Source organism: Xiphophorus hellerii, chromosome 13, assembly GCF_003331165.1.
Source record: "Xiphophorus hellerii strain 12219 chromosome 13, Xiphophorus_hellerii-4.1, whole genome shotgun sequence".
NCBI classification, from domain to species: domain Eukaryota; kingdom Metazoa; phylum Chordata; class Actinopteri; order Cyprinodontiformes; family Poeciliidae; genus Xiphophorus; species Xiphophorus hellerii.
In genome coordinates this window covers 22800380-22828265 of record NC_045684.1, presented here as the reverse complement: position 1 = coordinate 22828265, position 27886 = coordinate 22800380, and the positions used below count along the sequence as shown (strand labels likewise).

General features: G+C 43.8%; 2 protein-coding genes and 1 long non-coding RNA gene across 8 annotated transcripts in view; 1 reads left to right on the top strand and 2 right to left on the bottom strand.

The window, feature by feature from the left end:
• LOC116731358 (uncharacterized) overlaps positions 1-6112 on the top strand; it is a 31930-nt gene extending 25818 nt beyond the window's left edge. Inside the window, exons 2-3 of the long non-coding RNA XR_004341580.1 lie at positions 5805-5871; positions 5997-6112. This is a non-coding gene — a long non-coding RNA (uncharacterized LOC116731358). The remainder of the gene's footprint in view (positions 1-5804; positions 5872-5996) is intronic.
• Positions 1-19101, bottom strand: part of trit1 (tRNA isopentenyltransferase 1) — a 39970-nt gene extending 20869 nt beyond the window's left edge. Inside the window, exons 1-5 of one of the 5 annotated variants that reach the window (XM_032581097.1) lie at positions 18908-19101; positions 6009-6149; positions 4344-4442; positions 3955-4112; positions 650-786 (exon numbers count right to left, since the gene is read on the bottom strand). In XM_032581097.1, the coding sequence (XP_032436988.1) occupies positions 650-786; positions 3955-4112; positions 4344-4442; positions 6009-6149; positions 18908-19066 (694 nt within the window). In that variant the 5' untranslated portion in view covers positions 19067-19101. Of the gene's footprint in view, positions 1-649; positions 787-3954; positions 4113-4343; positions 4443-6008; positions 6150-13065; positions 13180-18907 lie in introns of those variants that run through there. The other 4 variants (XM_032581099.1, XM_032581098.1, XM_032581100.1 and 1 more) reach the window with 4 other exon arrangements.
• Positions 19102-21089: 1988 nt separating this feature from the next.
• Positions 21090-27508, bottom strand: myclb (MYCL proto-oncogene, bHLH transcription factor b). Of its 2 annotated transcripts, none has more exons than XM_032581829.1 (3): positions 26802-27508; positions 25365-26058; positions 21090-23345 (listed from the first exon to the last, which is right to left on the bottom strand). In XM_032581829.1, the coding sequence occupies exons 2-3, from the start codon at positions 25987-25989 to the stop codon at positions 22537-22539; spliced, it is 1434 nt and encodes a 477-aa protein (XP_032437720.1). In that variant the 5' UTR covers positions 25990-26058; positions 26802-27508; the 3' UTR covers positions 21090-22536. The 2 variants fall into 2 exon arrangements, with proteins under 2 accessions (XP_032437720.1, XP_032437719.1); XM_032581828.1 differs by having other exon boundaries at positions 25365-26062; positions 26802-27502.
• Positions 27509-27886: the final 378 nt, after the last annotated feature.

The window sequence follows — 27886 nt, the reverse complement described above, 5'->3', positions numbered from 1 at the left end:
TGCGTCCCTAACGCTAATGAAATACTTTGTATATAAAGAACAGGATTTTTCTCTAGGAAATGGCTCAAACTCAGTCAGATTGGATGTGGAATGTCTGAACATCAATTCCTTAATTTTGCCACAGATTCTCAAATAGATTTAGACTTTGACTAGGCCACTCTAACATACTAATTTGCTGTGTGCTTAACCATTCGACTGGAGCTCCTTAGGGTTCTGATCCTGCTGGAAAGTGAAATTCCATCCTAGTCTTAAGTCTTCGGCATCTGGTGACAGATTTTCTTCCAGGACGGCCCTGAATTTAGCTCCATCCACCTCAGCATGATGCTGCCAACCTCATATTTCCAACAGGTGTTAGCATGGTCAGGCTAATGTAGCGTTAGTTTGCGTAGCATTTTACGCACAGGCCAAAAGTTCAACTTCATATCGCTGTTTTCCATACTTCTTTATAGCTGTGATTCAACAATGGCTTTCTTCTCGTTACTCAGAGTAAAGGGGGTGAACAAAATGCACGCCACACTTTTAAGATTTTTATTCCGAATTTAAAATATATGTATATATATTTATGATTTTTCTTCTGCAAAATTTGAACTTGGAACATGCTAAAAATTTAAGTAAATGTTGTACAAGAAGATGATTCTGCCATCCTCACCCGCCATGTCTGCATGCAGCCAGAAGATGCAGGGGTCGGGGAACCTCAGGGGCCCTCCCAGGCCGTCGCCGCCCTGCCTCTGCTCCTCCAGCCAGTGGCTGTGAGGAACACCCGTGTCGTTGTGAATCTGAAGACTTCTGCGAACAAAAGCGGGGAAAGAGGGCAAGCTCTCACTCCGTGAAGTCTGATTCCCTTTTCTCGCATCCTAAGTCTCTCCGGGTAAAACCGAGATTAGCCGAGTTAACCGCCCACTCATCCACTAAAGCCGCTGCAAATTAAAACCTTCAGCTCCCTTTTCTGAGACACTATTAATCACGCGGGTTAAGTCGTTGTGAACGCTGACGACGACGACTGCTGGGTAACGCTCCCCAAGGACACGTGAAGAGATAAATAACAAGATCCCACAAAGAAACAGATTTGAATGCAAAGCGCATCTTTTTTTAGTTACGCCCGGCTGGACACCGAGGCCAGGAGGAAAAGATGACGCCTGTCAGCTCCAGTCTGAATAAAGAACAGGGTAACCTAACCTGCTCACATAAAACACCGCCGTTCCTGCTGCTACCCATCAAGCGGCGCTCACGAGAGGAAACCGGCGTGCAGCTGTCAGGCCGAGAGGGCCCAGTCTCTTCAGGCTAAACCCAGAGGAAAAAAACCTAGTGGGAAGCAGAGCTGGTCCGAGGAACAAATGGTTTAATTCAAGCTATGAACCGCAAGATATGAAAAAACAAAGAGCAGCCTGGTGTGAAGCAAAGGGAAAATGATGTGATTTGTGCAGGTTTTTCTGTTTTGTTTCATCAAAACTGGTCTCTCTTGTACATGACAAGTTGGATCTCAATGGGATAACCTGTATAAATAAATGTTACAATTTTTTTAAAGTATTTTTGTTTTCAAATGGCGAATAATGTCTGTAATATTCTAAAATAAATTTTAAAAATTACAAAAAAAACTGAAAAAAACTTCTTTTTGTTAATCCTAACTAGCTTAAAACAGGAAAAGCTCAGTCTGATTAAATGTGCGACAGGCAGCAATAAAACTGTTACTTCTCATTCTATGTAGTGTGTTTAAATATCTGGTTTCAGCTGTAAATGTAATAAAAAAACACTTGCCTGATAGGACTAGTTAACTTTTTTTTTGTAAAAAATGAAAACAAAAAGAAGTCGCTGCTTTTGAAACACAAAGAACGCGTATGCTGACGATGTCACTCCTCTGGAAAAAGTAGATCTCAATGTAAATTCAGGGTCATGTTTCTGCTTAGGACCTTCATATTGGGCCCTTCAAACAAAACTAGATAGTCACTGATTAAAACTTATTGACTTTGTCACTATATTTACCAATTTCCAGAGTAAAACCCCTTATTGATAAAACCAGTTTTATCTCTCGCTCTCTTTCTCTCATGGGGATGTTGTGAATGAAGTTAAGGGAATATGCGGTAGGTTGGAGACATAATTTTATGAATTACAAATATAAATCTGCAGCATTAGGCGATTCAGAAAAACGACTCTAATTACTGTGCTGTTTTACCTCAAAAAACGTGTCGCCTAAGAATATCCCAGCAAACTGCAAGATGTTACTCGCAAATGTGAGTTTAATTAACTCCTTTTATTCTGTAGATGAATTATTTCTAACTACTTTGTTTTTCTTCTAGCAAGAATATGATTCCTGTTATTTCCCCATTGCGCCGATGGCTTTCAGTGGCAACAACTTTATGCTTTGTAATGAAAAAAGAAAGTAGCTTCCAGATGTAATAAAGCAATCCATCAGGTGAGCTTTTGCTATGAGTTGTGGATTACGAGTTTGGGGCTGAGTACACGGCACACCAAGTCGAAACAGGATATCGTTCAACTCCATCGTAATGGAAAATAGTCTCTGAATAAACAAGAAGCTATTCAACGAGATTTACCTCTGACTAAAACAGTGGCAAAGATTCATGTATAACCCCATTGTTAGCAGAAATGCTATTAAAATTTACTGTCAATTACCGTTAGGTTATAAAGACGGGAACCTGCTTCTTTCACAATGCAGATTAAGTTTGTTTTTACTTGTACGACGCTAAAAATGTTATGCTAACCCGCTACAGCGGCATTACAAGCAGCAAAATGTTGACAGTAAGTGGAAGGGAGAGCAGACATAGACTTGCACCTCTTTCTAACAGTCGCTAAACAGTAAAATGAAGCAAATCTATAGTTTTGGAAAGAAGGGCCTCTTTGTTTCTAATGTCGATTAAAGTTAAAGAAAACTTCATACTGTGAAATCTTTATATCAGAATAGTTTATTGAAAAATAAGAACATAGCACTAAGCTAACACTTTTGTACACGTCGCTTTTGTTAGCATCTGACTGACTAGCTTACGTTAGCATCTAGCACAGCTGTTGTAAGACAAACAATACAGAGTAATAACTACCATATCATGGACTATGTTTTCACACATTATATTCCCAACCCATTATATGTGTCATTGTATACTAAGCCTTGCTCATAGTAGCACTATCTTTGCTTCTTTTGCTAAATGATAAAGGACTAGTTAAGGAAACTGTATTAGCAATCATCATTTCATCCCTCACTACATTCATTTCAAACAAACCGTTTCTTGCCCATACACGTAAACCAAAGTGTATTAGTTTATTTTTATTTGTAGTTTGGTATTTCTGAAAGATGCATCAATCTATCGAACTGGGATTGGTATCTGCTAACTTTTCCTTGAGGGGATCTGATCCAGGTATAAACGTAATACTTTGAATTTTTACACATGCTTTTATCGTAGAAATAGAGATAATAAGATTGTCATTATTTTTAATTAGGATTCCAAACAATAACCTCAATTATGGAATACTAAACAAATCTTTAGCCTCATGTATAATAATCCATAACTAAACTAAAAATAAATAAAAACTTTTTTTTAAATGGTCGAAAACGGAACCAGCAGGTCAAGACCTCAAAGAAAACCACAAACTGGTGGTTTGAAAACAAAAAATCATGGTCCATTTTTCTCATTCCTCCAATATTTTCATGAAATGTGGAGAAAAAACAATCATAAGACTGTTTAATCGTCTCACACGGTTTAGTCTGATCGTACATTATTTGTTAAAACTTTGCATTACATCCCATTTGTTTTGGCTCCGATCCGACTTTGGGCCGCTGTGACTCCTATATTCAACGGAATATGACTCCAGATCAAACCAAAATCAACTCGAAGCCAACTTAACAACCCAAGGAACAGAGCAACAACAACATGACCACACGCTGTTAATAAAAGAGAACATTTAAACCGTGACATATGGAGCTGATGACATTACCAGCTGCATCACCTGGCTATCTTGCGCTTGTCATTTGGGTGCAGCATGGAGGCCATTTTGGGGTCCACCTCAGCCAGCCTTTTATGCAACTCCTCGCCTCCCAGTTTCTCCAGCTCCATCTTCCTGCTTTGGCCTCCGTCTGCTCCGTCCCCCGAGTCCTCGTTCTCCTGCTGTGAGGCATGTTCGCTTCACATATCTTCAATAATTCAAGACTTTTTAGTTGAGATTTAGCCAAATGTACAAAAACCACAATGTATGGCATCATTAGCATAACAAAAAAAAAAAAAAAACGACGACTCCAAACATTCCAAACAGGCTAACTAGACATCACCAAATCTAAACCTTTGACTTAATATAAAGAGAAGTAAGGAGGAGGATAAGTATTACATAAACTCGCTCACCCCCGTGTCCAGCAGGACCTTCCACAGCAGAGACTCGATGTAATAGTTTGTTCCTCCAACAACGATGGGCAGCTTGTTTCTGCTGTGCATGTCACCGACGTTGGAGCACGTTAAGGAGGATGTCGAAGCCTTTGAGGATGTGTTGCATTTTGTTGTAAAAAAATTAAAAAATTCCACCCTTTATATAAATTTTAGTTTTGGAAGTAACTTAAAGGGAGTGTTGGCAACCTACTAGAAAAACTACCCACAACAATTAATTTCCTCATATTCATCTGAGATGCAATTGGCTAATGCTTACATAAGAAACCAATTTTATCTTTTGCTGCAAAAGTCTGAAAATCAGCCAATGCCCCGTTACCCTACCCCGTTACCCTACCCCGTTACCCTGCCCCGTTACCCTGCCCCGTTACCCTACCCCGCACACCAGGTCACATCTGAATGCAAGCGGTTAACGATAATCAGCCAATTGTTGCCAACTTGGCAACTTTGTTTGCATTTTTTAGCAACCTTTCAATCAAATAAATTGGTATCGGCCAAAATCGGACTTGCTAGAAAAGACTTTTTAAACAACTATGACTGGCTAGAATAGAGTCCTTGCATCCCTATTAAAGATGTAAAAGAGAGATAATTGATGTTTGTGTTTTACTATCATCTCACTTTGAATACTCACTTAAATTCAAAAGAATGAGCAACAGCGAAAACAGAGAAACTGGAGGACGTGAGCTCCTTGGCGTCACAGACAGAAGTGCCACACCTTATTTCCTCTGTCGCATCTTCTTTCATCCTAAGCCTCCTCCCCCCCGCCTCTTACTGTGGGCTAATCAAATAACCCCTCAAACCAGATAAGAGCCCATCAGGCGTCATCACTTGCCTTTTGTCCACTTACAAGCCTGCCTCTCCGCGCTCGTGGAAGAGCGGAGGAAGGTTATTGACAAGCAGCAGCAACAAAAATCAAGAGGATGGGAAGCCACAGGGGGAGGGGTTTGTGCGAGTGGTGTGTTTAGTGGTGGTGGGGGGGGGGGGGGGGGGGGGGGGGGGGGGGGGGGGTGATGCGACATCAGATCCTGTGTCCTTAAACTTAAGCTCACACCGACTCAGTTTCTCTCCTTTTCCTCCTAATCTGTATTCAGCTCTTCCTCTTCGCCACCAGCAGGTTCCTGCTGCACCGACCCTATTCTTGGAGCTCCCGCATCCCCTCAAAGTGTGTGTGTGCAGGAATAAAAAACGGGAATCGAGCATGTGTGTGTGTGTGTATGTGCACGCGCCGATCTATTAATACCTCCCTCTTTCTCTCTCTAGTTATCGCCTCCTCTCTGCACATCTGTGTGATGTGGCCAGCGTCTGCGGGGCGTGACTGCCCAGAGCCGGCGCCTGTTAGCATGCGTGTTGGTCAAGACACACCGCAGACGCACTCCGCTATAAATATCAACTCTAGTGATCTCCTGCTTTGCGTTTTTCCAGGAAAGCATCTGCAAGAGGCAAGAATCAGGACACGGCGTCAACAGAGCTGCTGCGTTCGAGCCAATGAGTACGTTAGACCTGCTAAGTTTCCCGCCAAATAATCTGCCGTGTGGCGGGTCGATAGCACGCCGTGGAATCAGGTGGAAGAAGAAGAAAAAACACTAAACATTTTCTTGGTTATCGATTTTGCAGAGTTTAGGATATGAGCTCCAGCGCTTTGTTCCTGAAGTCCACCACCGTGTAGGTCCGCACCAACGGGTCCACAAAGTCCAACATGTGGTGTGCGCATTGGGCGCGCTCTTCGGCAGTCACCTTATTTGTGATGATGTCCAGACCCTTGTACACCTGCAAGGGACAGAAATGAGTAGACATTAAAATATGCAGTAGTTGGTCTGACTCTCTCTTTTGCTTTGCGGTCCGATTCCAGTTCTGTTCCTCTTTACAAAGGACAACGTTCTGGGTCGGGCACTGATCGTATTGTTTATCCTTTATCGCGATAAATTTCTTACCATGATAATATCTTGATTCATCGTTGTCATCACAAATTCCAATTAATGATGTTAAAAATAAAACCTGAAACTGCCCTGTATTGTCGGGATTGTTTGTCTTACTATTTCTCTCCACCTTTTGTTCAAATCTGAGCTTCTGTGAAGCTCAGATTTGCATGGCGCTCCTACTTACAGGTGAGTATTTATCGTATTATTATTTATCATGATACATTTTGTAGAACACTTTTGATCTATTATTGTCACGATACATTCCTCTTAAGGATGTTTACCCTCCAAAACTGTCCGTAGTATTGGGATTGTTAGTTTTAGTATTTTCTCTAATGTTTGTTGAATAAAGGTTTATCAATAAATATGATTAAATGCAGCTACTTTGTGCATTTTCGCAGGTTTAGATTTCAAAATGGTTTCATCCAACCAAGAAGTCGGTTTCCGATAGGATTTCAGACAGGCATCCGTCGCAAAATTTTAAAATATAATCCGTTTTATTGACATTGTATCAAAAAATGTCCTGCTGAAAATAACTTATACCCTCTTCAATAATCAATAATCTGTACATCTAAATGTACCCGGCGTGTGCAGAATTTTGGACTCGCCGTCAACATTCAACGACAGTCCACACGCTCGCTCTGATTTCCATTGGTGAGTGAGGAAGCCGTCTGAGGGAATGTGATAACGAGGTGACAAGCAGCCCCCAGTTGGGATTTTCATTTCACACACGGTGTCTGGAGTTTGAACAGATGCAGAACACCGTCTGCTGGGAAGTCCTGCGCTCATGTTCCCCTTCCCTGGGTGTTTTAAGGTTCTGGTAGGAGACACAAATCTCAAGACAAGAAAGTAATTTTTGTCACTCATCAGCACATTCGGTTTTGTGGGTAATGACATTGTTCTTTAAAAAAAAAAAAAACTACGGTTGCATGTTTTTTTTATTCATATTTTAAAATGATATTTTTAATATAGATTCTGTATAGAATTGTTCAAAAGAAGAAAAACAGAGCGTCAAACACTATGTGTTGAATGAAAGTTCAAATAATTTTATGCTAAATTACGAAGTTATGATTTAGAAAGAGTTGGGTGGATTTAATTAACGCTATTTCTATCCAAATACAAACGGAAACAATTACATACAGACGTACAACAAGAGATTTAGCTATTTGAAAAGGCCAGAATGTTTCTCGTTTCAGTGCCGTCTGCCTCACGAAGAGCAGCGTAGCTGCTGTCAGCAGTGAAACACTTTGATAGAGCTCAAGGTGGACATTTTTCCTTAGAGTCTCATTTAGAAACAAACAGAAAGTTATTTATGCTGCCTTAACGTATAGGTATAGTCATCCAGGAGGGACTCAGAGTAGAGCCGCTGCTCCTTCACATCGAGAGGAGCCAGTTGAGGTGGCTCGGGCATCTGGTCAGGATGCCTCCTGGACGCCTCCCTGGTGAGGTGTTCCGGTACGTCCCACCGGGAGGAGGCCCCGGGGAAGACCCAGGACACGCTTGAGGGACTATGTCTCTCGGCTGGCCTGGGAACGCCTCGGGATTCCCCCGGAAGAGCTAGAAGAAGTGGCCGGGGAGAGGGAAGTCTGGGCCTCCCTTCTGAAGCTGCTACCCCCGCGACCCGACCCCGGATAAGCAAGCGAGCGGGCGGGAGGGAGGGAGGGACGAAAGAAAGAAAGAAAGAAAGAAAGAAAGAAAGAAGGATGGATGGATGGATGGATGGATGGATGGATGGATGGATGGATGGATGGATGGATGGATGGATGGATGGATGGATGGATGGATGGATGGATGGATGGATGGATGGATGGATGGATGGATGGATGGATGGATGGATGGATGGATGGATGGATGGAACGTATAGGTTTGTCCGCTTCCGGTCGTGGGCACCACAAACTAAACAGTTAGCTGCGCTAACCCTAAAGCGCTAGTCATTAACATGAGTCCACTATACGTCCACTACAAGACCTCTATGAGTTAGCTTCCAAGTTCAGAGGTAAGTGAATGACAGGACAATACACAACAACAACGAAAAGAACAAACACTTTTGACATACCACAACTGGCTAACTGTTAGCTGCTAACAGCGCTAAAGCTCAGCCATTAAACTCAACTCAGTTTGGTTTCAACCTGAACTGCAATCGCTGAGCATATAAGACGTAGAAGGAGTCATCTTGGAGATTTGTTACAATTCCTCCACATATTGATAAGGATTGACCGTGTTTGTTTGCTCTAACTGCTCTACAGCAGATCAACAATACGACACACTCCAGGAAACAGGCCTGGGTAGACCAGTGAGGGTTATTGATCACATCCTGGGTGACGGGGTGTAAAAAAGGGGACGGGGGAGGGGAGGTTTTGGTGTACTCCACCAAATGTTTCTCAGCTCTGCAGCATGCCAAAAAGAAAGGAGCAGGGGAGGGCGAAGGAACCCAGGGTGATAAATTATGCACGGCTTCGCTGCATGACAAAACCACGAGTGGATGAATGGATGATCTATGGCTGAGTGACACTGTATGGAAACCCGCATGGGGACGTAAAGTTTAAACGGCACACTGCGTTTGAAATCTGGGGATCTATCTGAAGAAAAGTAGAGATTTTTTTATTATTATTTTAACAACACACATTTTTCAATGAATACCCATTTAAAAAACAGAATTTGATATCCTGAGAAACATTTACATAAACAAGAGTTAAGAGCCAACTGCCAATTCAGTTTTTGCTGTTTTTAACCATCAAAAATGAAGATTGTGTCAACTTCTTCCCCTACAACATTATTTATCTCATTTATTCTACATGTAGAAATGGAAAATTTTACTTGTCCTATCAAAACATTTTACAATTTCTACTTAGTAGCTCCTACTTTCTGTAACCGGCACCAAATATAAAAGCCACTTAAGACAAATTAACTCCACATTAAAAAAATAAAAACATTTTCCAACAAAACAATCAATAGTGCAAGAATGAAAGCAAGAATTAAAAGAAAGACTACAAGAAAGGAAGTACATAAAAACAAGAAAGAAGGAAAGTGAGGACAAAAGAAGGAAGGGAAGGAAGAAAAGGAAACAAAAAAGAAAGAGAGAGACAGAAGGCCACGTTCTCTGTTCTTAATGGCTTTAATGTACATCAAATAGATGCAGAAGCATCCGCTCATTAATTCCTCGAAGATGAAGAAGACAAGCGAAAAGGCAGGTGATGTAAGTTCAACGTACAAAAAGAGTCACTCAACCGGAAAATGTGGAGAGGCGGGAAAAGAAAAAAAAAAAAAGCTCTGAGCGAGGGCAGCAAATGAGAGAAAATGAGAGAGAAATTAAAACTTCAAGTCGAGGCGGTGGAAATGAGCGACAAATTGCTGCGACGTTGGAGCTCAGAGTCATAAAGGAATCAAAGACGAGAGCCGGCAGAGCTAATGGTGTTTACACGTCGTCTGGAGGAGACGAAAAGAAAATGCCTTCACAAATTCATAAATTAGGACAAGCGCATAACTTCTTCGCAGCCCGCTAAGTAAATATGCGAAATGACGCTCATCATTTTCCCCTCGCCGTCAGCTGAGCCGGAGCGACGACGCAGAATACGGTTATCGACAAGACGGCTCACAAAGGGACGGGAAAAGAATTGATAATCATTTACATCTAGTGGGCAGCGCTCATATTTCACACCGGCCGACGATTTAAAGCAGGAAAAAATAAATCCACAAAGCGCTTTTTGGAATAAGATGCCGTTTTTCCTTTTAGAGAACAGAACAATTTAGGCGTTTAGTTCTCACACCCGTGGAACACTTTTCTTTTTTTTAAAACATTTTGTCATGTGGAGGCCTCAGAGGAGTATTTTTTTAAAAGCAGAAGAAAACAAAGACAACACTGCGAATAAGTCAGAGAGGGAAAAAAAACAACATCAAAACAAGCTTTGAACATCTCATAAGAACATTTGTCAAGATAGGTTTTTCTGGACGATAAATTGCGATAAACGGTGATTGCGATAAATGATAATACTGTTGCTTTGAAACCATTTTTGATTATATGAGTAATATAATGCTAGTGGAATAATAATGCAAACACACTGACAAACATTTAAAGCTGGAAATGGAAAACATTTTAAACATCCAAGATAAATGAACAAAACATTTAGGTGGCAGAGCAGTCATTGTGTCATTGTGTTTTTGGGTTAAAAAACGTTAAAAGTTGACAAGAAATTTGAAAATATCACTTGAAAGATGGAAGATTAATACCTGAACACAAACTATAAAGTGTTAAAAATGCAAACATTTTATAAAGACTTAAATAAATAAGGAATGCTAAGCCTGGTGGGGGCACAAGTAAAGCTTGGTGGCCCGCCAGGCTTATAAAACACTGGGGGGAAACCCTGACATTCATGTGCTAGCATGACCTAGTCATTTGATTTGTGGTTGAAGTGGGACAAAATGTGACTGAGTTCAAAGGCTCTGAATGCTTTTTCCGAGGCACTGCACTGGGAACCTTCGTCAAGGCAGCGAAGGAATGAAACAACCCATGACTCTTTGGAAGAAGCAGAAAAGAGAATCCCTCAGGAAATGTTTCAGAGTCTGAGTTCCTCACCTTAAATGTCTCTGATTCCTAATCTCATAAAAACACAGATAATGGGGGAAGAGAGAGAAAGCAGGGGATTCAGGTGTTTCAGTTCCCCTCCTCCTACCGTCTTACAGTGAAATGAATGTGAATGGATGTGACCGTGTGGCTTAACGGGAGTGTGTGCGTGTGTATGTGTGTGGGGGGGTGGGTGTGTGTGTGTGGGTGTGTGTGTGTGTGTGTGTGTGACAATGAGCTCAGTGTTTGAGCCCGCAGTCCGGCGGACTGGCCAACCTTACGCCCTGCACGAGACAGCTGTTCCTCTGCCACATTAATAAGGGAGGGGCCAGGCAGAATGGAGAGAGAGAGAGAAACAGAATAGAGGGAGGATAAATGAAAGAGAACAAGCGCTCATTCAGGTAAAAGCTAAGATACGGACAGGGCACAGACAAGAAAAGAAATGGTTACTCATGACATGGATACATTTTAATCAAAAATTATTTAGGAAGCTTATTTGTTATTATGTGCATACAGAGCTACTTCTAATATTATCCCCTTTGTAGACTCTGCATTTTAAGGCCTAGTCAACAAGTAGCCAAGTCTTTTTAAAATGATGTAGCAGAGATATTAGTTAACATAATCTTGTCCACACCTGATCGGTTTAAGAAAAGTGTTCATCTCGCTGAATCACACCGCTTAGTGTTGTTTTAAACATGCCAAACCCATAGGGGGCACTGTAGGGCAACGCTAAAACCTACATCAGCCAATCACAGTCCTTCAAACAACTTCCTCATTGGAATTAAACATGGCGCTAAGAGATGCATTTGTGTGGACAGACAGAGAGGTTGAGCTACTTTTAAATACTGTGTTAGAATATAAAAGCGTGTGGATGTTGAACGGCATCGTGTCTCGATTGTAAACCTTGTAACCAACCGACTGATTGGTTGTAGCCAACCAATCGTTGACCTCCCAGCGTTCTTTCTCCTTCGCAACTCAACCTATTGGAACAGTCGGGCTTATAAAAAATAAAAAACAAGTAAAAAGTGTATGAACAAACGTAAAAATCAGCACCTCTCTAAAAGCAGTCATCTTTCCTCCACTAAACAATAGCAATCCCCTCATGTGATTCTTGATTTTTGTTGAAGACTGTTGTGCGTTTAACATACAGAATTTTTTCTTTCTTTACTTTTCACACAATGTTGTCCCCACTGCCTGTGAGATTTTGTTTTTCAGACAGGTAAGATGTGCTTTAGATATGGGCATTAAACGCAGTTTTAGTTCCATAGAAAATTCAGTGTGAAGTGACCAAAAATGGCAAAAGTAGAAAATGACAAATAGGATAAAACACATGCCCCCGATTCATTCATCAATTGCTTAGACGAATAATAAGTTAGACATGATAAAGCCTCCATCCTCACTGCTTTGATTCAAATGGTCACTCTGACTCGGTTTGTACAGATTGCAGATGGTGGAATGCCTCCCTGCTTTGACCCCAGGCAGTTTGTTTTTAACCTTCCCTCTGAATCTCTTCCTGAGTTACACTTACAGATAAATCACCGTCTTCCTCTTTTTCTCTCTTCATACAGTTTCTATTTTTCCTTTCAAGACACCATCCTTCATCAATTTATCTCTCCATCTTCCTCTTGCTCTGTCTCTCTGTGGGGAAGGGCCCAGTAATGCCAGACTAATAAATCATTCATGATGAATACCCATCACCCTCCTCTCTTCCTTCTTCTTCCTTCCTTTCTTCCTCCTCCTCCTTCACCCTGCCATCCTCCTTTTCCGCCTTACAGTACCGACCAGAATCGCCACGCCCCGCAGACGGTAATTCACACTCAGACCCGCAAACACGTTGAACACGTTGGGTTCGTCAGCCGGCGTTTCTGGCGCAGTCCTACACCGGCTTGGAGGACATAAAGCGGCGCGTCGTATATGCTGGATGTGGGAGGCAGCGTCGCCTCAGATGCGGTGCAAACAGACGCGTCAAAGCCCAGACAGGTCACAGCCACAGCAGACAGCCAGAGAGACAGCAACGTGGGGAGCGAGAGAAATAAACATGCCCAAGGAGAAGGAGCAGAGGAGGAAGGGATGCCTGTGGGGCAAATCAGAGGGATATGTGACACATAGCTGCAGTCATTCAATGGCTTTCACACCAGGATTAGCCAATGGTTTTGGCAGAACGGCGACACCACCTCATGTTCCGAAACTATGATGGAAAGCTAACCTTATCTTGCAGTGTCCGCCGTTCAGGAGCCTCGTTTACTGCACTTTTATGAGACTGTAAGTGCCAAGACGACACTCAACAGCTGCCCTGCTGCTCGGCCCTTCTCCGTCTTGTTCGGCGGAAAACGAATAAGTCTGAACAGTCCGCCTCCCTCTCACCGCTCATGTCATCCTGAAGAGCAAACGGGCGGTGCCTACATCCAGACGTGCATATAGCGAAAGGTCAACGGCCACCAACACTTCCAAGCACAACGCAAACCAAAGTAACGATGCATGCATTTGCATGACCTGTAAAAATCGCCCTCGGCCCCCCCAGGGCATCGGATGGCCCTTCATTATGACCCCAACACCCCTCCTCTCCTCGCACCCCCAACAGCCAACAGCCATCCCTCCCACCATTTGCAAAAAAGCCCCAGCTTCCTTTTCACTCCCTGCAGTGCAACAATCTATCTGCCGGAGACAATAGCCGGGTTTCCATTCACTTGCAAAGCAAATCTGAAGCAATGTTCAGAAGGAGAAAAAGAAAAGAAAAAAAAAAAACAAAGAAGGAAATGCAAATCCCACTTGTGCGTTAACTGGTGTCAAGCAAATAACATAAACTAGCGCAGCCGCAGGGTGGTAAAAGCTCCACTGGTTGCGGTTGTAACACATTAAAAGCTCAAGGAGAAATAAAAATTCCCTCACTGCTGCAGTGGAGATCTTCTATAGGAATCGCTTTCATCTCTGGAGACATTTGGTCTGTCCCTCCAGTTTACTGGGCACCAGCTCAGAACGTTGAGTCCCACCTTATCAAGACTGGGTACAATTTGAAAAAGTTGTTTCCATGACTCTAACCCACACCGAGTTTTTTTTTGTTTTTTTTGTTTTTTTTAAACGAATACAACCTCTTTAATAATTGCTTACTTGCACAGGGTTTCTACGGCTTGATGCTGAGGAACACCAAACGTATACCAGCTTCTCTCCAAAACATTGTTGTAGAGAGGGAGAAGTACTAAAGTACCTTTGTATTAGTAATTTCAGACTGCCAGGGAAGAAACTGTTTTCCATTAAATTTTAATAACCATTTGACGAACCTAGTAGAATCAATATGACGTCCTTAGCGCTTCCCTCTCTAACAAAAACATGAAGGACAGACTTGATAGATAACATTTGTGGCAGATTTAGTTTGACATTGAATTATTTGGACATCAGAACAGAGGACCAAATAGAGCCATCCAGGAAAAGAACCTCCTACCAACTGTGACGCATGGAGGTGGAAATCTAATGCACTGGGAATACTTTGCTGAAGGAGGACCTGAAAAGTTCCCCAACATAGAATCCACCATGAATTCCACCATCCTTGAGAAAACTGGTGGACCATTTGTAAACGGGAAGAAAATGGAAGCAAGAATTGGATGGCGCAGCACGGCAATGACAAGCAAATTAGCGGAGACTTGCTGTACGAGCCAGAGTCGCCTCAAACTTTCTAAATTTTGCTCAACTTTCCTCGGACCGATTCGGAAGACGGCTGCAAAAAGTACATCCGTACAATTTGTTTGACATCCAAAGAAAAATACACTAAGACTAAACTTTGAGCATACACGTTTCTGTGGTCGGACATTACAAGCAGTTTAAATCTCTTAAAGATGTCCTGGAATGCATAGGGGAGCTATACTGCTCCTTGTAGGTCTTATGTCGCACATGCACAGAACGATGTGATACTTGATGATGCGCCATAACAACTAAAAGCATCATCACTGACTTATGGGAAACGAGGGAGCAGCTGACAGATTGCACTGCGGCAGAACCTGCAGCTCGTAAAATGATTTCGAGCGCTTCAGACTGCACGGATGAAATATTTCAGTCTGAGCGCTGCTCACATGAGTCGCTAAGCCTTCCTTCTTCGCCGTCACCCTCCATGTCAGCCACTTCTCGTAGCAAACAACACCTTGTGAAGTGCTGTCTGCAAGCGATGCTGTGATACATCAGTGTCTCGCCTCAGGACACAGGATCTCATGAACCTGATTTGACCAATTAAATAGTGCACACAAATACACTTCTTTATATTGGATGGAGACTTTTTTGCACAGTAAATATCGGACTAATTGGTCTCTAGAAATTAACATAGAACTGAGATGATGTGTGAATCATCCAGTGTGTCCCATGTTAGCCTGGGATGAACTACCGAGACATCCATGGTACATCCCGCCTCTCGCCAAATGACGGCAAGAAAAAGCCACCAATGTTGCTCCTTGAAGGTCTATTTTTGTCAGATTAGAAGGGGATTACAGCATACAGGGCTGGACACACGGGACACGACTTTGCTCCCTCTTTACTCATTTCCCACATAACTTGCACAATGAGGCGACCATTGCTTGTCCTTTTCCAGAAGACCGACCAACGAAATTCGTGCATGTGAAATTTGGAGCTTGTACACGCAGGTGTGCACGCGCGGACTAGTGACGCGACACAAGAAGGTTGAAAAGTGTTCAATTTTCTCAGCAGCAGGGACATGCTACCGATGACGCTGACAAAAGTCTAACATTTTTCACCCTTTTTGTGTTGCGTCACTGGCTCACGCATGCACGTCTACAAGCTTAAAATTTCGCATGCACAAGTTTCGCTGGTCGCTTGGTTGGAGGACGGTAAATGATTGTTGCCTCATCATGAAAGTCCTGTAGGAAATCAATAACTAGGGTGCGATGTTGCCTCCTGTATGTTGAGCCCTTTAGAACCGCCAACCAGGTGCTGCCACTGTGATTTAAGATTAAAAAAAAAAAAAAAGCAGGGACATATTTTCAGCCCTGCACAGTGGATTTTGCCCCTATCTAACCAATAAGCTGACATCAGTTATTCCTAAACCATAGTCTTAGTCAAAGGACCCCCTACTGATCCTTGGATCCCAGTTTGGGAACCTCAGACTCACACTACTTGGCAGTGCCTCATTCAAGAACAGTACAAGCAAGACACTTGTGTGTGTGCCACAGATAGCATGTTCATTTAATGAGTGAATAATATCCCTCCTGCATGTCCAATGAACTGTGGGTTGAGGGAATGGGGCAGGGGCATGAGTGGGGTGGCGGTAATACAATAGGAGTGTTAGGGAGTGTGGGAACCAATTCTCCATGGGACAATAGGCACTTCCCAGTGGCCACAGTGTATCCATTCACTACCAGTTGCTGGGCCGGCGCGGCACGGCGCTGAATGTGCACCAGCTCAGCATAACGTTGCTTTCTCCCAAACAAGACCAGACTGTTTCCTATCCCAAAGACAACACGGTCCGGCTCGAACCTACACACAGCCCCATTCTCACATAGGCCGTCTCTCCGTGTCGGCGCGCCTCTCCCGCTTTCTGACACCAACACTCACACCAACAAGAGGAGGAGCGCGACAAGGCCGCGGATTGTGAAGATTGTGGCTGCCTCGCCGTAACTAGGCCACCGTTTCTCCACCGATCGTGGAGAGATATTCTGGGCTGAGATGTTATTAGTGTGACCCAGTTTGCCCATCACCAGGTGACTGCAGGAGGAGGTACGCCCCACAGGGACACGGGCTTTCAAGGACAATGTGTGCACAGTTGAGGGGGGGGGGTGTTGTTGCTGAGGTAAGAGGAGCAGGGATGGAAGATGTGATTAGTTGAACGCTGCACTCAGGAGAAACAATCTCTGGACAGTCACAGGTGTGAAGAACTGGAAGTGACCCAATCTCAGGCCTTTGCGCCAACCTTTTCTTTTGTGTGCATGCCCTTGGGTTGCTGTAGCAACAGAGTCTGAGAACCTCCCACCCCAAAAAACCCCCCCAAAAAAACAAGCTTTGAGGAGCAAATAAGAGTGAGAGTTTTCACAGAGAGAGAGTTGATGCCCATCAGAAGTGATGACATAATTTTGGCTTCATTTATTTTCCCACACAGTCATGTTTGACTGTTACCTAATTAAACATGCTTTTACCTAAAAAGTTGGTTTAGCTGTCCGAGGACGCAAGAAAAATTTAAAGGAACCACCTGGAAAAAGTCAGCATCCATGAGAATCACAAAAAGACAAAATAAGTTCACACAGTCTATCAATTTGCCTGCTTATTGTCAGGGGTAACATCCACAGTGATTTCAGGAATGCATAAATTACATTTCCAAATCAACTGATCTCTGGCCTTTGACTGGGCCATTCTGACACAAATCATTGACATTTTCACGCTCCACATGTCCTGTGTTTATAGTTGAGTTGACAACAAAGCATTTATTGACCTGACTTTGATTTGATTGGACGATGACATCGTAGCTCTGGCTTCCACCAGAAGGGTTGTCGGAAGGCGTGCCAACCTGGTGTATGTTCTCATGTGTTGACCTCAAATCTTTTACCTGCGAACTCTGACCTGCTTCTCTCTCCCCACAGCATGATGCTGCCATCGCCACGTTTCCGTTAAGTCTTCCTTAACAGTAGCTTTCTTCTGCTCATTTTTCCAGAGACAGTAACGATTCTGCATTTCTGAATCATTTGAAGACGCCGTTTCTCACTCAGAGATTCCTGAATCACTGAAGCACAAGATTTCCAGACAGAAGATGTCAAATTCTCCTCTTACGTGTTTAACCATTTTTGAAAAAGAAGTCCAAGGTCAGTAGCAAGACGCAGCAATAAAAAAACGGTCCCAATAACAACATCCAATGTTAATATTGCTGTTATGCCCAGTAATTGATATTTACTGATAACATACTTTTCCTGCCCTTTCGAAACTGAAAATAAATCGACTACACGGTTCACACTGCTTCCCAACACCGATCCAAAACACAAACAACAACGTGCAAATAAATGTTATTAATATTCGCTCAGTTCTACTTATGGGGCTGATATCAATGTGTTCACCGCCTCGAGGAAGGATTTAGTTAGTGCGTTCAAGTTGTGGTCACGTGTTTGTTTACAACGCTTTACGGGGACATTTTCGGCACAGCTGGAGTGGTTTCTATGGAAACTATTGATGCTGCTGCTGCTGCTGTAGTGATGAGGTCTGACGATACCATGACAAAAGATGCTTGAATTGAAACATAGACAATTTTTACTTTTACCTGTCATTTTCAAAAATGACTTTCTGCCTAGTCAGAGTATTTATATTTTTGTAAGAAGTCTGATTTGCAATATGATCTTCTTGTCCCTCCGACCCAAGGGGTTAGCATGCCTTAAAACAAACAACATAAAGAGTTCTAGGGGAAGTTGAGGAAATGTGAGGCCATAATGAAGACTATCAGATCTGGGGGGGGAAACAAAAACAACAACAGCACCAAACTAACCTCACATTATCAGAATAAAATCTCAGTCCTGTCATGTAAAGTGATGGAGGGTTTATTTAAGGGCTTTCTGTTTCCCTACTTTACAGTCAACGTGTACATCAAGATTTCTGTTGCTTCTTGCAACATACATACTCTGATTTCTGTGTAAGTGGTATGGATACTTTTGCCAGACACTGTAGATGATGTCGCTGCTAGTCTATTTCAATTAGGATTGCAGGATTTCTTTACGCACACTATTCACGTTTACAGTTACAGCTCGATCCTGTCCATATTCATGCATTACACAGAACACGTTTTAAACGGGGTTTAACGTTTTTTTGTCACTGATCTGATCGCCTTGTCTTGAGCACTAGTTTCATGTCAGGTCACTGCAGAGTCCAACACAGGTAGTGCAGACAGAAAACAATCGGATTCATGGTAGTTTTAACCGCAGTCCTCCAGGGATTATTTATCTAAGAAGCCCATGCTTTCGGATCTGCATTTATCTCCTTAGGAAACGGTGTCGGAATTGAGCTACGGCTTCCAGAAGGCAGTTTACAGCGTAGTGGGCTGCCGGCCACCATCGTCACACAGCGAATCCTCTTACCTGCATGGAGTCGGCGCTGATTATTTCTCCCTGAAGCCGCTTTCCGATCTCGATTGCCAGCTTGGACTTCCCGGTACCGGTGGCTCCCAGGATCACGACTAAAGACGGGACCGTCGCTCTCCGTAAGACGCACTGCACGCGCAGAGTGGAGGCCGCCATGATGCCGTCTCCTCCCGCTGCCCAGCTGACGCCCTCGCGCGTGCGCAGAAGCCGCGTGTGGTTTACGAGACAGCTGGGCCGCCGTTGCTATAGCGACACTGGTTAATTGGCGATTATTCGCGGCTGCCGGTGCGTTTTACATGTCATTATGCAGTGTTATCTGTTTATTATCATTTTTGACATTTCAGTCGGTTACACTCCGCTGTTTGATTTGTGACAGTTTCTTTTTTTTTTTTTTCTAGTTTGAAGTAACGGGATGTTCACCGCCTCGAGGGAGGATTTAGTGCGTTCAAGTTGTGGTCACGTGTTTGTTTACAACGCTTTACGGGGGACATTTTCGGCACAGCTGGCGTGGTTTCTATGGAAACTATCGATGCTGCTGCTGCTGCTGCAGTGATGAGGTCTGACGTTTGTTACCATGACAAAAGATGCTTGGAGGTTGCCTTGGAGACTGCTGGAAAACAAAAGTGGATCGGGAGATAGAGCTGAAAAAAAAAAACCGCTAAGAGATAACAGCCAGTCACTGGATGTATATCAGACACACGAATTCAAACACTTTGGCTTTTGATCTTTCGGTATTGATTTTTATTGATTGATTTATTTTTTATCCAATGCCTGATTTTATCACATACAAAGACAGCAACAATACACAAAGGACTATCCTTCCCTGATTGGTTTGTAACAGTGCAATTATTAACTTTTCCTTTGCTTTCTTATTTTCATTCTTTTCCTTTTTACTTTCTGCTAATTTAAATTTTAAATTTAATTAGAGCCGCCCCAATGTAATCGAGCTCAGAGAGCAACCTTAAAGTTCCAACATAGAAACCAGACAATCAGCTAGGCCATGGAAATTGATGTGAAAACATTACTTTATTTTTATTTACCAGACAGGCTCATGAGATACTGAGACTGAAATGCCGAGATTATTTTTTCCAAAATCAAAGTAGAGCCTTTATTGCAAATAAGCAATGCCCACAGTTTCTACGACTGCGACCAGTCCAAAGCAAACAAGCTCCTGAATGACAGAAAAGAAGATCTTCACTGTGTAAAGTCAGCAGTGTGGTGTCCTCTGGTCTTGGGAAAATATCAGACGTCAGATTGGGTCTCAGGACGCTGTCCAGTAAAGGTCCGACTAAATGCCTGAAAGAAAAACATTTTACTGCTGGAGCTGTTCTGAGGACCCAATCCTTCTCAGGCCTTACCAGATGTTACACCCAATCCTGAGTTACGATTCCACTGGGGGAAGTTTTTTTCTTTTTCCTGTCAATGTAGAACCGAGGGATGAACTGAAAACATGATCTGAAACCCTAAAGTCACAGCTTTCTCCAGACTTACCTTGTAAGTGCCTACATGGCGAAAATGGGAGTTCATAGTGTTTTTCAGTCTCTCTCTAGAAAAAGTCAGGAAGTATAGATTTTGATTCCTCCAAACTCAAGATCACCCAAATAATGTAACAGTTGTTAACGGTGGAGGGTTGGTCATAGGTCCCTTAGTCAGAGTTTGTTCGACCTGAAGCCATCTTGTCTTGAAGTTGTTTGAAGGTTCGTCAAATGGGGTTCAGTCAGAGTACGTTTGGTTTGCAGGTGATTGGACGAAGTATATTTCGTCAGATGACCAAAAGGGCATGAGGTCAATTGGCGAGTTGGTTTGGTGCGATGATGTTGACCGTCTGTCGTCACTTGGTCTGAAGACCTTCAAGGTGTGTGGTCCCAATCTATTTGGTCTGATTTTTCGTTTCGTAAGACCTGATTATTTTTGACTGTGGTTCAATGCTTTTCCTGAAACCTCTGGATACTAAAACAGAAACCATACAACAGATCCCCCCCCCATCCTATTCGTTTCAGAATACCAAATCGCTATCGGCAGCTGCGTTTGCGTCAAATACAAAAATATTAATCAGCTCTTGCCAAAACACAAACTTGTAAGGAAATATAATTATCTTGTTTGACTTGTGCAAGGAAACTCCAGAGACAGAAACATAATCCAACTATTAACCTCAGCAATGAAAAGAAAAAACAAAACATAGTGACAAAGTGGTGTTTTATTTCAACGGGGGTTTTTTTCCCTCCTTTAGAGTTTTATTAACAAAAATAGAAGCTTTTGAGTCGTCTTTGAAAAGCCAACAAGCCCTACAGAAACTGGGATGAGTAAACTTAGACAGCTCAGGTTTTGGTTTCGCTGTACAGTCAAGGATCTATAAACAGAACATCCAACTGGATAGCTTACATACATAGAAAGGCTCCTAAAGGCATTCCATCAAATAGATTAAAAAAAAAAAAAAAAGGATAAATCAGACAGCAAGATTAAATAAATACAGCTGGAACTCTTGACTTCAATTAGAAGATGGTATATTTTTTAAAAACAAATATTTAAGCCAATATTTTAACCTAAGCTGACATTCACCTTTTGGCTGATCTTCATGGCACAACAATAAATCTCAGTAAATATTTTAGTGTTTTTTTTATTATTATTATTTAGATGACCTGTATTGAAAAACATTTCAGACATAGCCTGTTTTCTGAAATTGCTACAAAAACAAACAAACAAAAAAAAAGGCTGTAACTGCAAGGATTTTGTTGTAGCATGCAGCAGTAAATGGTACTAGGGCAATAAATGGAGGAGGGAGGGTTGGGTGCAGGGAAAGTCGCTCAAACTTCTCCATTACAAGTCAGTTTCAAACAAAGACTGACCAACTGCTGTTGAGGAAAATGGGAAGAATAGGGGGGAAAAAAAGGCAGGTTAGATAGATAGATAAATCTTTATTGTCATTGTCACAAGAACAACGAAATAGTCATTAGTGAAGCCTGAAAAACTAAGATTTATTAGCAAAATCATGAATTTTGACATTCCTGACCAGGTACTAAAGAACAGGGGCTTTGACCAAAGCAATTGACAATGCCAACTTTATTTTAAGACACGTTTTAATAGTTCTTGTTGGGGGGTACATTTAAGAAATATTGAGTGACCATGAGTAAATTCCCCCTTGCAAGATCCAACAGAAATCCCTCGAGACCTCAGGATACTAAAACGGAAACCAGCCGGAAAACGGCCGTCCAGATAGCTCTGTCACTCAGAAGCTGATGTGCAAACCACACAAAAAATAATAAAAAAAATAAAACAGCAAAAAAGAAAAAAAAAATCCAACTCCTCTAATCCAACATGATTAGTGAGCAGTGTTTTTGCAAATTTCACCTTGCAAGATCCAACAGAAATCCCTTGAGACCTCAGGATAGTAAAAAGGAAACCAGCCGGAAAACGGCCGTCCAGATAGCTCTGTCACTCAGAAGCTGATGTGCAAACCACAAAAAAAGTTTTCAAAAATAAAAAAATAAAGAAAAAAACAGCAAAAAATAGAAAAAACAAATCCAACTCCTCTAATCCAGCATGATTAGTGAACAGTGTTTTCCCCACTTTATGCAAGTCGCCTTCAGTTCAAGTGTTCATGTGAAGGCAACGGTCGATTCCGGCCTTCAGGAGCGTTTGAGCTGCGCCAACCGCTGCAGCAGCTGTAGCTGCCGGGCCTTCAGCTGCTTCCTCTCCTGAGTCTTCTGTCTCTCGGCGGCGTGAAGCTGCTGCAGGTACTCCGTAGCTCGGGTCAAGATGGCCACCTTGGGGGTCTTGGCGCAGTCCGCCAACCCCGGGATCTCGTCCCGTAGCAAGAGGAAGCGAGAGCGGAGGTCATTGCGCCGTTTGCGCTCCAGGAAGTTGTGCGCCTTGCGCTTGTCCGTGTCCTCGCAGTCCGAGGACAAGGGGCTCGACATGCGGGAAGGGGGCTTCAACGGCAAGCTATGGTGGGATGACGAGGAGGAGCTGGGTGGAGACGAAGGCGACGAGGACGAGGTAGGAGAGGACGCGATAAGGTTGGGGGACTCTGATCTCGCCCCGGCCGCGGTGGTGTGAGACTTTCTGCTGTCCAAGTTCAGAGGCGCGTGGCCGGGCCGGGGCTGGTTGTGGAGAGAGTTCTGGGGAGGCTGGGTCGCAGAAGCATGGACTTGCTGTCGGACCTTCTTCCGGGCGGGCTCGGGAGCCGCGGGGAGAGTGTCCGGGGAGGGCGCGGCGTAGTTGTGTTGCTGCTGATGGATGGAGATGTGGAAACGCTTGGTGCCGGGGTCGTGGGGGTCTGCTCGCACCGTTATGGTCACCGGTTTGCGGGTGGTGACCAGTCGACGGGGTTTACGCTGCTGCTGTTGTTGCTGCTGTTGCTGCTGCTGCTGCTGCTTGTGGTCCACCGTCACCACGTCAATCTCCTCTTCATCCTCATCGTTTTCGTCTTCGTTATCTGAAAAGTGAATATGGTAAATGTTAAGTACTTGCATAGCGCTTTATCAAGCAGGCAAGTCTTGTTCAAAAATACAATGAAATTGGCAGATGTAGCGGGAATCGAATTGCCAAACCACTGATTGTCCTACCACCGCCAACCTCATCCCAGAAGGGATACATAAATGTGATCAGACAAATGAAAGGAGAAAATCCACTACATTCTCTCTGGATGGTATGATCCAGTTAACCTTTACTGTAAAAATGAATCAAAACCCCTGGAAACTATGACATGCATCATGACACACACTCTTACAGAGAACAGACACACACTCTGAGCCAGAGCTCCTTTAAATCAGCCCCCTCAGTAGGAATTCCCTCGCTTCATTCATGTGTTGAGAGTGAGGACGAGGCAGGAAGGAGAGACATGGGGAGGGGGGAGAGTTTAAAGCTTGTTAAAACAAGCTGGCCAATGTTCAACTAGGCATGGCTTGAGAAAAGGTTTCCCACAATGTTTCCTCAAGTGGAAAGAAAACATTAAATTCTTATCAACTCGATTCTCACAAACTTATTCTCATGAGAATCAATCCAAAAAAACAAAACAAAAACAAAAAAAACCCCAGTAAAGATCTGGGGGGTTTTCCCCTCAGAGTAACCCTGTAATGGACCCCTCCCTACGTTTGCCCATCCACCTTCGCGAAGCAGATAAGATTCTGCAGAATGTGGCCAGACACACCTCCAGCTTCCTCCAGGGGAATTCCGCGGGGCGAGCCGACCTCCTAAAAGGCTAATCCTGCTCTATTCAAGGCCCCGGCTGGCTCGGATCACACACGCGCAGACAATAGTAGCTGCAGCCTGTCGGAGCACAGGAATGCAGCAACAGGCTCCCTTTGTGACATTCCACACACCATTACGCGCGGTCCAGACCCCGACAGATCACATGGCAGCCTGCATACCAAACTCAAGTCATATGGGCTCCAACCGGGGCGGACGAGCAGGAGGAGGAAGCAAGGTTTGAATGAAGTCGGGTCGCTCCTTAGCATCTAGAGGGTTTTAAAAGTCTTGATTTCAAAATGACTAATATTCTTTTGTTACAACTGCCAGTTCGCTGGCTGAACTACTTCTACACTTCCCGCCTTGCTTACAAGATGGAATTTCATGCCACTATAGTGACATGAAATTCTAAAAGTAAAAAAAATTAAAAAGAATTTTAAAAAGTAAAAATAAATAAATAAATAAATGAATCAACAACTTGCACATTGACATGCTTTTTTGGGTTAAATTTAAAAAAAAAAATCTGATAAAAAAATCTGAGACCCATGTTTTGATGAAAAAAAAAAAAAAAAGATCTTGTATTTAATTTTGCATTAAAAAGTACAAGTTTTATCAAAAATCTATAAAACAGAGTTCAGATTTTATTATCATCTTTGTAATCAGATGTTAAAAAAGAGGCCAGAAATCGGTACCGGTCAGAAGACCCATCAGTGCATCTACAAATTAATAATTTTTTCAAATTAAATCTCTGTGTGGAAATAAAGACTGACACTGTGACAGTAATGGTAAATGCATTATATATTTTGAGGAGTTCATGTCACAGGTTTTGTTCGAAATGTAAACACTCTTGTATTGTCAAAGTTATCTTACATCCAGAACGTCAGACAAGCTCATGCCGAGATACAAATGGCTTTCTCTTTCCCCCCCTTTTTAACTAGCATAAAGTTAAACTAAAAGGCACTTCGTGTAAAAAGTCAGGAGAAAACGGAGCCAAACAGAAGTTGGGAAGACATTACTGCCATAAGTCAGACTGAAGAGGGAGCAGCTGGTCTGCTGGACTCCTGCCAAGCAGCAGATGTTTCAATGGGTGTGTCACTCTTGGCTTCAAGCATGTGTTGCATGCAGCAAGGTGCAATGCGGTCAGGAGGAGCCCTTACCAACTACTGCTGACACACAACTCTCACGTCTTAGGCTTAATCGACGTCTTAAAGCTAAATCTCTAAAAACACACAGAGTTGACTGGGGAAATATGAAATGAGCTACTGACCTGAGGAGTCTGTGTGCGACTCCGAACCGGACCAAATCTGTCTCTTGCACCCTCCGGGTAGCGGGAAAGTGAGCACGGCAGCCGGGTCCACGCAGTCCGCAGCCAGGCCACCCGCGAACCACGTGTCACCCTGCTGGGCTTTCCACGGAGACAAAACGTTGCCTCCGGCGCCGAGCCGGGGACGCTCCCCTACCACCCTCTCCAGCTGCTGTCCGGCAGAGAAGCAGCTCCACATGCAGTCCTGGATGATGATGGAGCTCAGGTTGCCGAAGGAGTCGCCGCTGGTCGCGAGCTTGCAGGGCAGCTCCTGCGCGTGCTGCTGCTGCTGCTGCTGCTGCGGCTGCTGATTATGCTCGTCCTCCTGCCCCAGGAACTGAGAGACCCACTCCAGCTTGTCCCCGAGAGAGGGACAGAGCAGCCCGACCTTGCCCGACCCTTCCGCCGGCAGCCGGATGGGGGACATGGGCGGGGTCGGAACCAGCTCGAATTTCTTCCATATGTCCTCGCTGGGCGCCGTGGACATGAAGAAGTCCTCGTCCGGGTCGTGGTCGTCGTAAAAGTAGTGCTGGTAGTGGTCCATTTCCCAGTTTTCATAACGAGGCGCGGCGGAGCTAAAGCCCGGCATTGGAGGCAGACAGGCGGGGTGAGGTGACGGGGGGGGGCTGGAGGGGGCGTGAATCACTCCGTGGTGCTTCTGTCTGTGGAGGTACACAGGCTGAATTAGAGACGTGTTCATTTATACAATTGTAGAAAAATTATATTTTAAAAAAATATATACACATTTTAGCTCCAAGAAACCCATTAAAAAATATTTTATTTTCCCCCCTTGCGCCTGGGGTAGGCAGAATAAATAATTGTATATTCATTTCCCTATTAAAAACAAATCGGTTTGAGTTTTTTTTTTTTTTAAATATATAGACTGAATTTAGGATTGCTTTTGTTCAGCGTCCTTCCGGCGCGTCGTTTGGGTGAAAATGTGATTGAAAGTGATCAAGTTCCGACCTACAACTACAAGTTTCGCAACAGCGCCTCCGTTACATAACAAGAGCGCCACCAGTTCCCTGTCACAGCGCGGCAACAGGGAGAGGGGGGGGGGTCAGTCGGTTCAGCACAAAATAGACTGATTAGGTTAGATTGAAATAGATTAAGCGGCTGGAGTAAAGGTAGGAGTCTCGGCCGCCTGCTGGAGGAAGCCTGGAGAGAGCAGGCGGCCGTATGTATCTGGCTCCTCCTCGGCGATAAGGCTTATCAAGCTCCAAGAATGCGCAGCTGCGACTGAGAAGCGCACCCATCACTTAATTAGGCAGCGCGGAGGAAACTGCGCGAGCCTCAAACTTTAAATCACCGCCGAAGAGACCGTCCGCGCGCGCGTCTGTGTCTGCTGTGCAAGAAGCGCACGTGCGGACCGGAACCGACTGAATAAAAGAGTTTGTTTACCTGCGGTTGCGAGAGGATGACCCGTCCGCGTCTTCATAGGTCCTGTGCGTAAAATTAAAGGGTCCAAAAGCCCGCAGCGACGAGAGCCGTCCTTCCCCTCCTTCGCTCCGCTCCGTTGGACTCCAGCTCTCCCGCTTCGAAGCGCGTAGCGTCCCGCTGTTTCCCCGTCTGCTCCTGGAGGGTAGGAACCCCCTCGGCGAGGCGTCGGACGGTCCGCTCGGTTCGCGCTCCCCGCCGCTCAAGTGGCCCGGCTGCGGTCACTTTCTTCGCAGGACTGCTGCACGAATATGGTCCAGAGCGACGGCGGAGAATTGGCTGTTATGCGCGGGAGGCGGGGCCCGTAGTAAGCGGAGCCACGCCTGCTGTTTAAAGGGGCAGCACACCCAAAACAAAAAAAGAAGAAAAGGTTACATGATGCCCCTTTCATAAACCACGAGCGCTTTTGCAATATTTTTGTTGTTGTTGAGGTCACAGTTTCACTCTGCTGCCTCAGTAAACTGTAAACACACATAGAATTCATCTACATAGACGCTGAAAAGGGTTTTTAGCAAGTTTATATGCAAAGGATGTCGGGTAAAATGGATAGAATCGACAATTTCAGTGGCTTCAATCTGCTATCGTTTTCTTTTGGTCAAGAAATATGGCACAAAAAGAAAGCTTAAGTCAAGACAAAAGTGTTGATTTCATTTTTAAATGAAAATGGGCAACTCTTCATTTTGTGTGCATAAGTCTGACGTGAAACTGTCGTAGACGTGACATAACATCTGTCATGAACATGAAGGAGTTTTCATGAATGTTCATGACTGTTGCCATGAAGAGTCCTTTGAAAAATAATGACACTTTTGGATTATTTACATAGTGAAGTGGCCTGATTAAATCTGGACTTAAAACCAATTGAAATACTGTGGTGACCTCAGGGCAAACATGCTCAATAAGATTCCAATATGGCTGAATTCAAACAATTCTGCAAAGAGTGGGCCAAAATGGATCCTCAGTGACGAAAAAGACCGATTCAAAGTTATCGCAAACTTCTCTGGACTCAGTAGGCGATCTCTTCTTCACAAATGTCCCAGTTGGTCTGGATA

What these genes read in the sequence shown, in the direction of transcription:
- myclb (XM_032581829.1), bottom strand. Translation starts at nt 25,989, where the DNA reads ATGCCGGGCTTTAGCTCCGCCGCGCCTCGTTATGAAAACTGGGAAATG. An exon ending in GTCGCACACAGACTCCTCAG is followed by an intron (nt 23,346 to 25,364) that starts GTCAGTAGCTCA and finishes TTCACTTTTCAG; the next exon opens with ATAACGAAGACGAAAACGAT.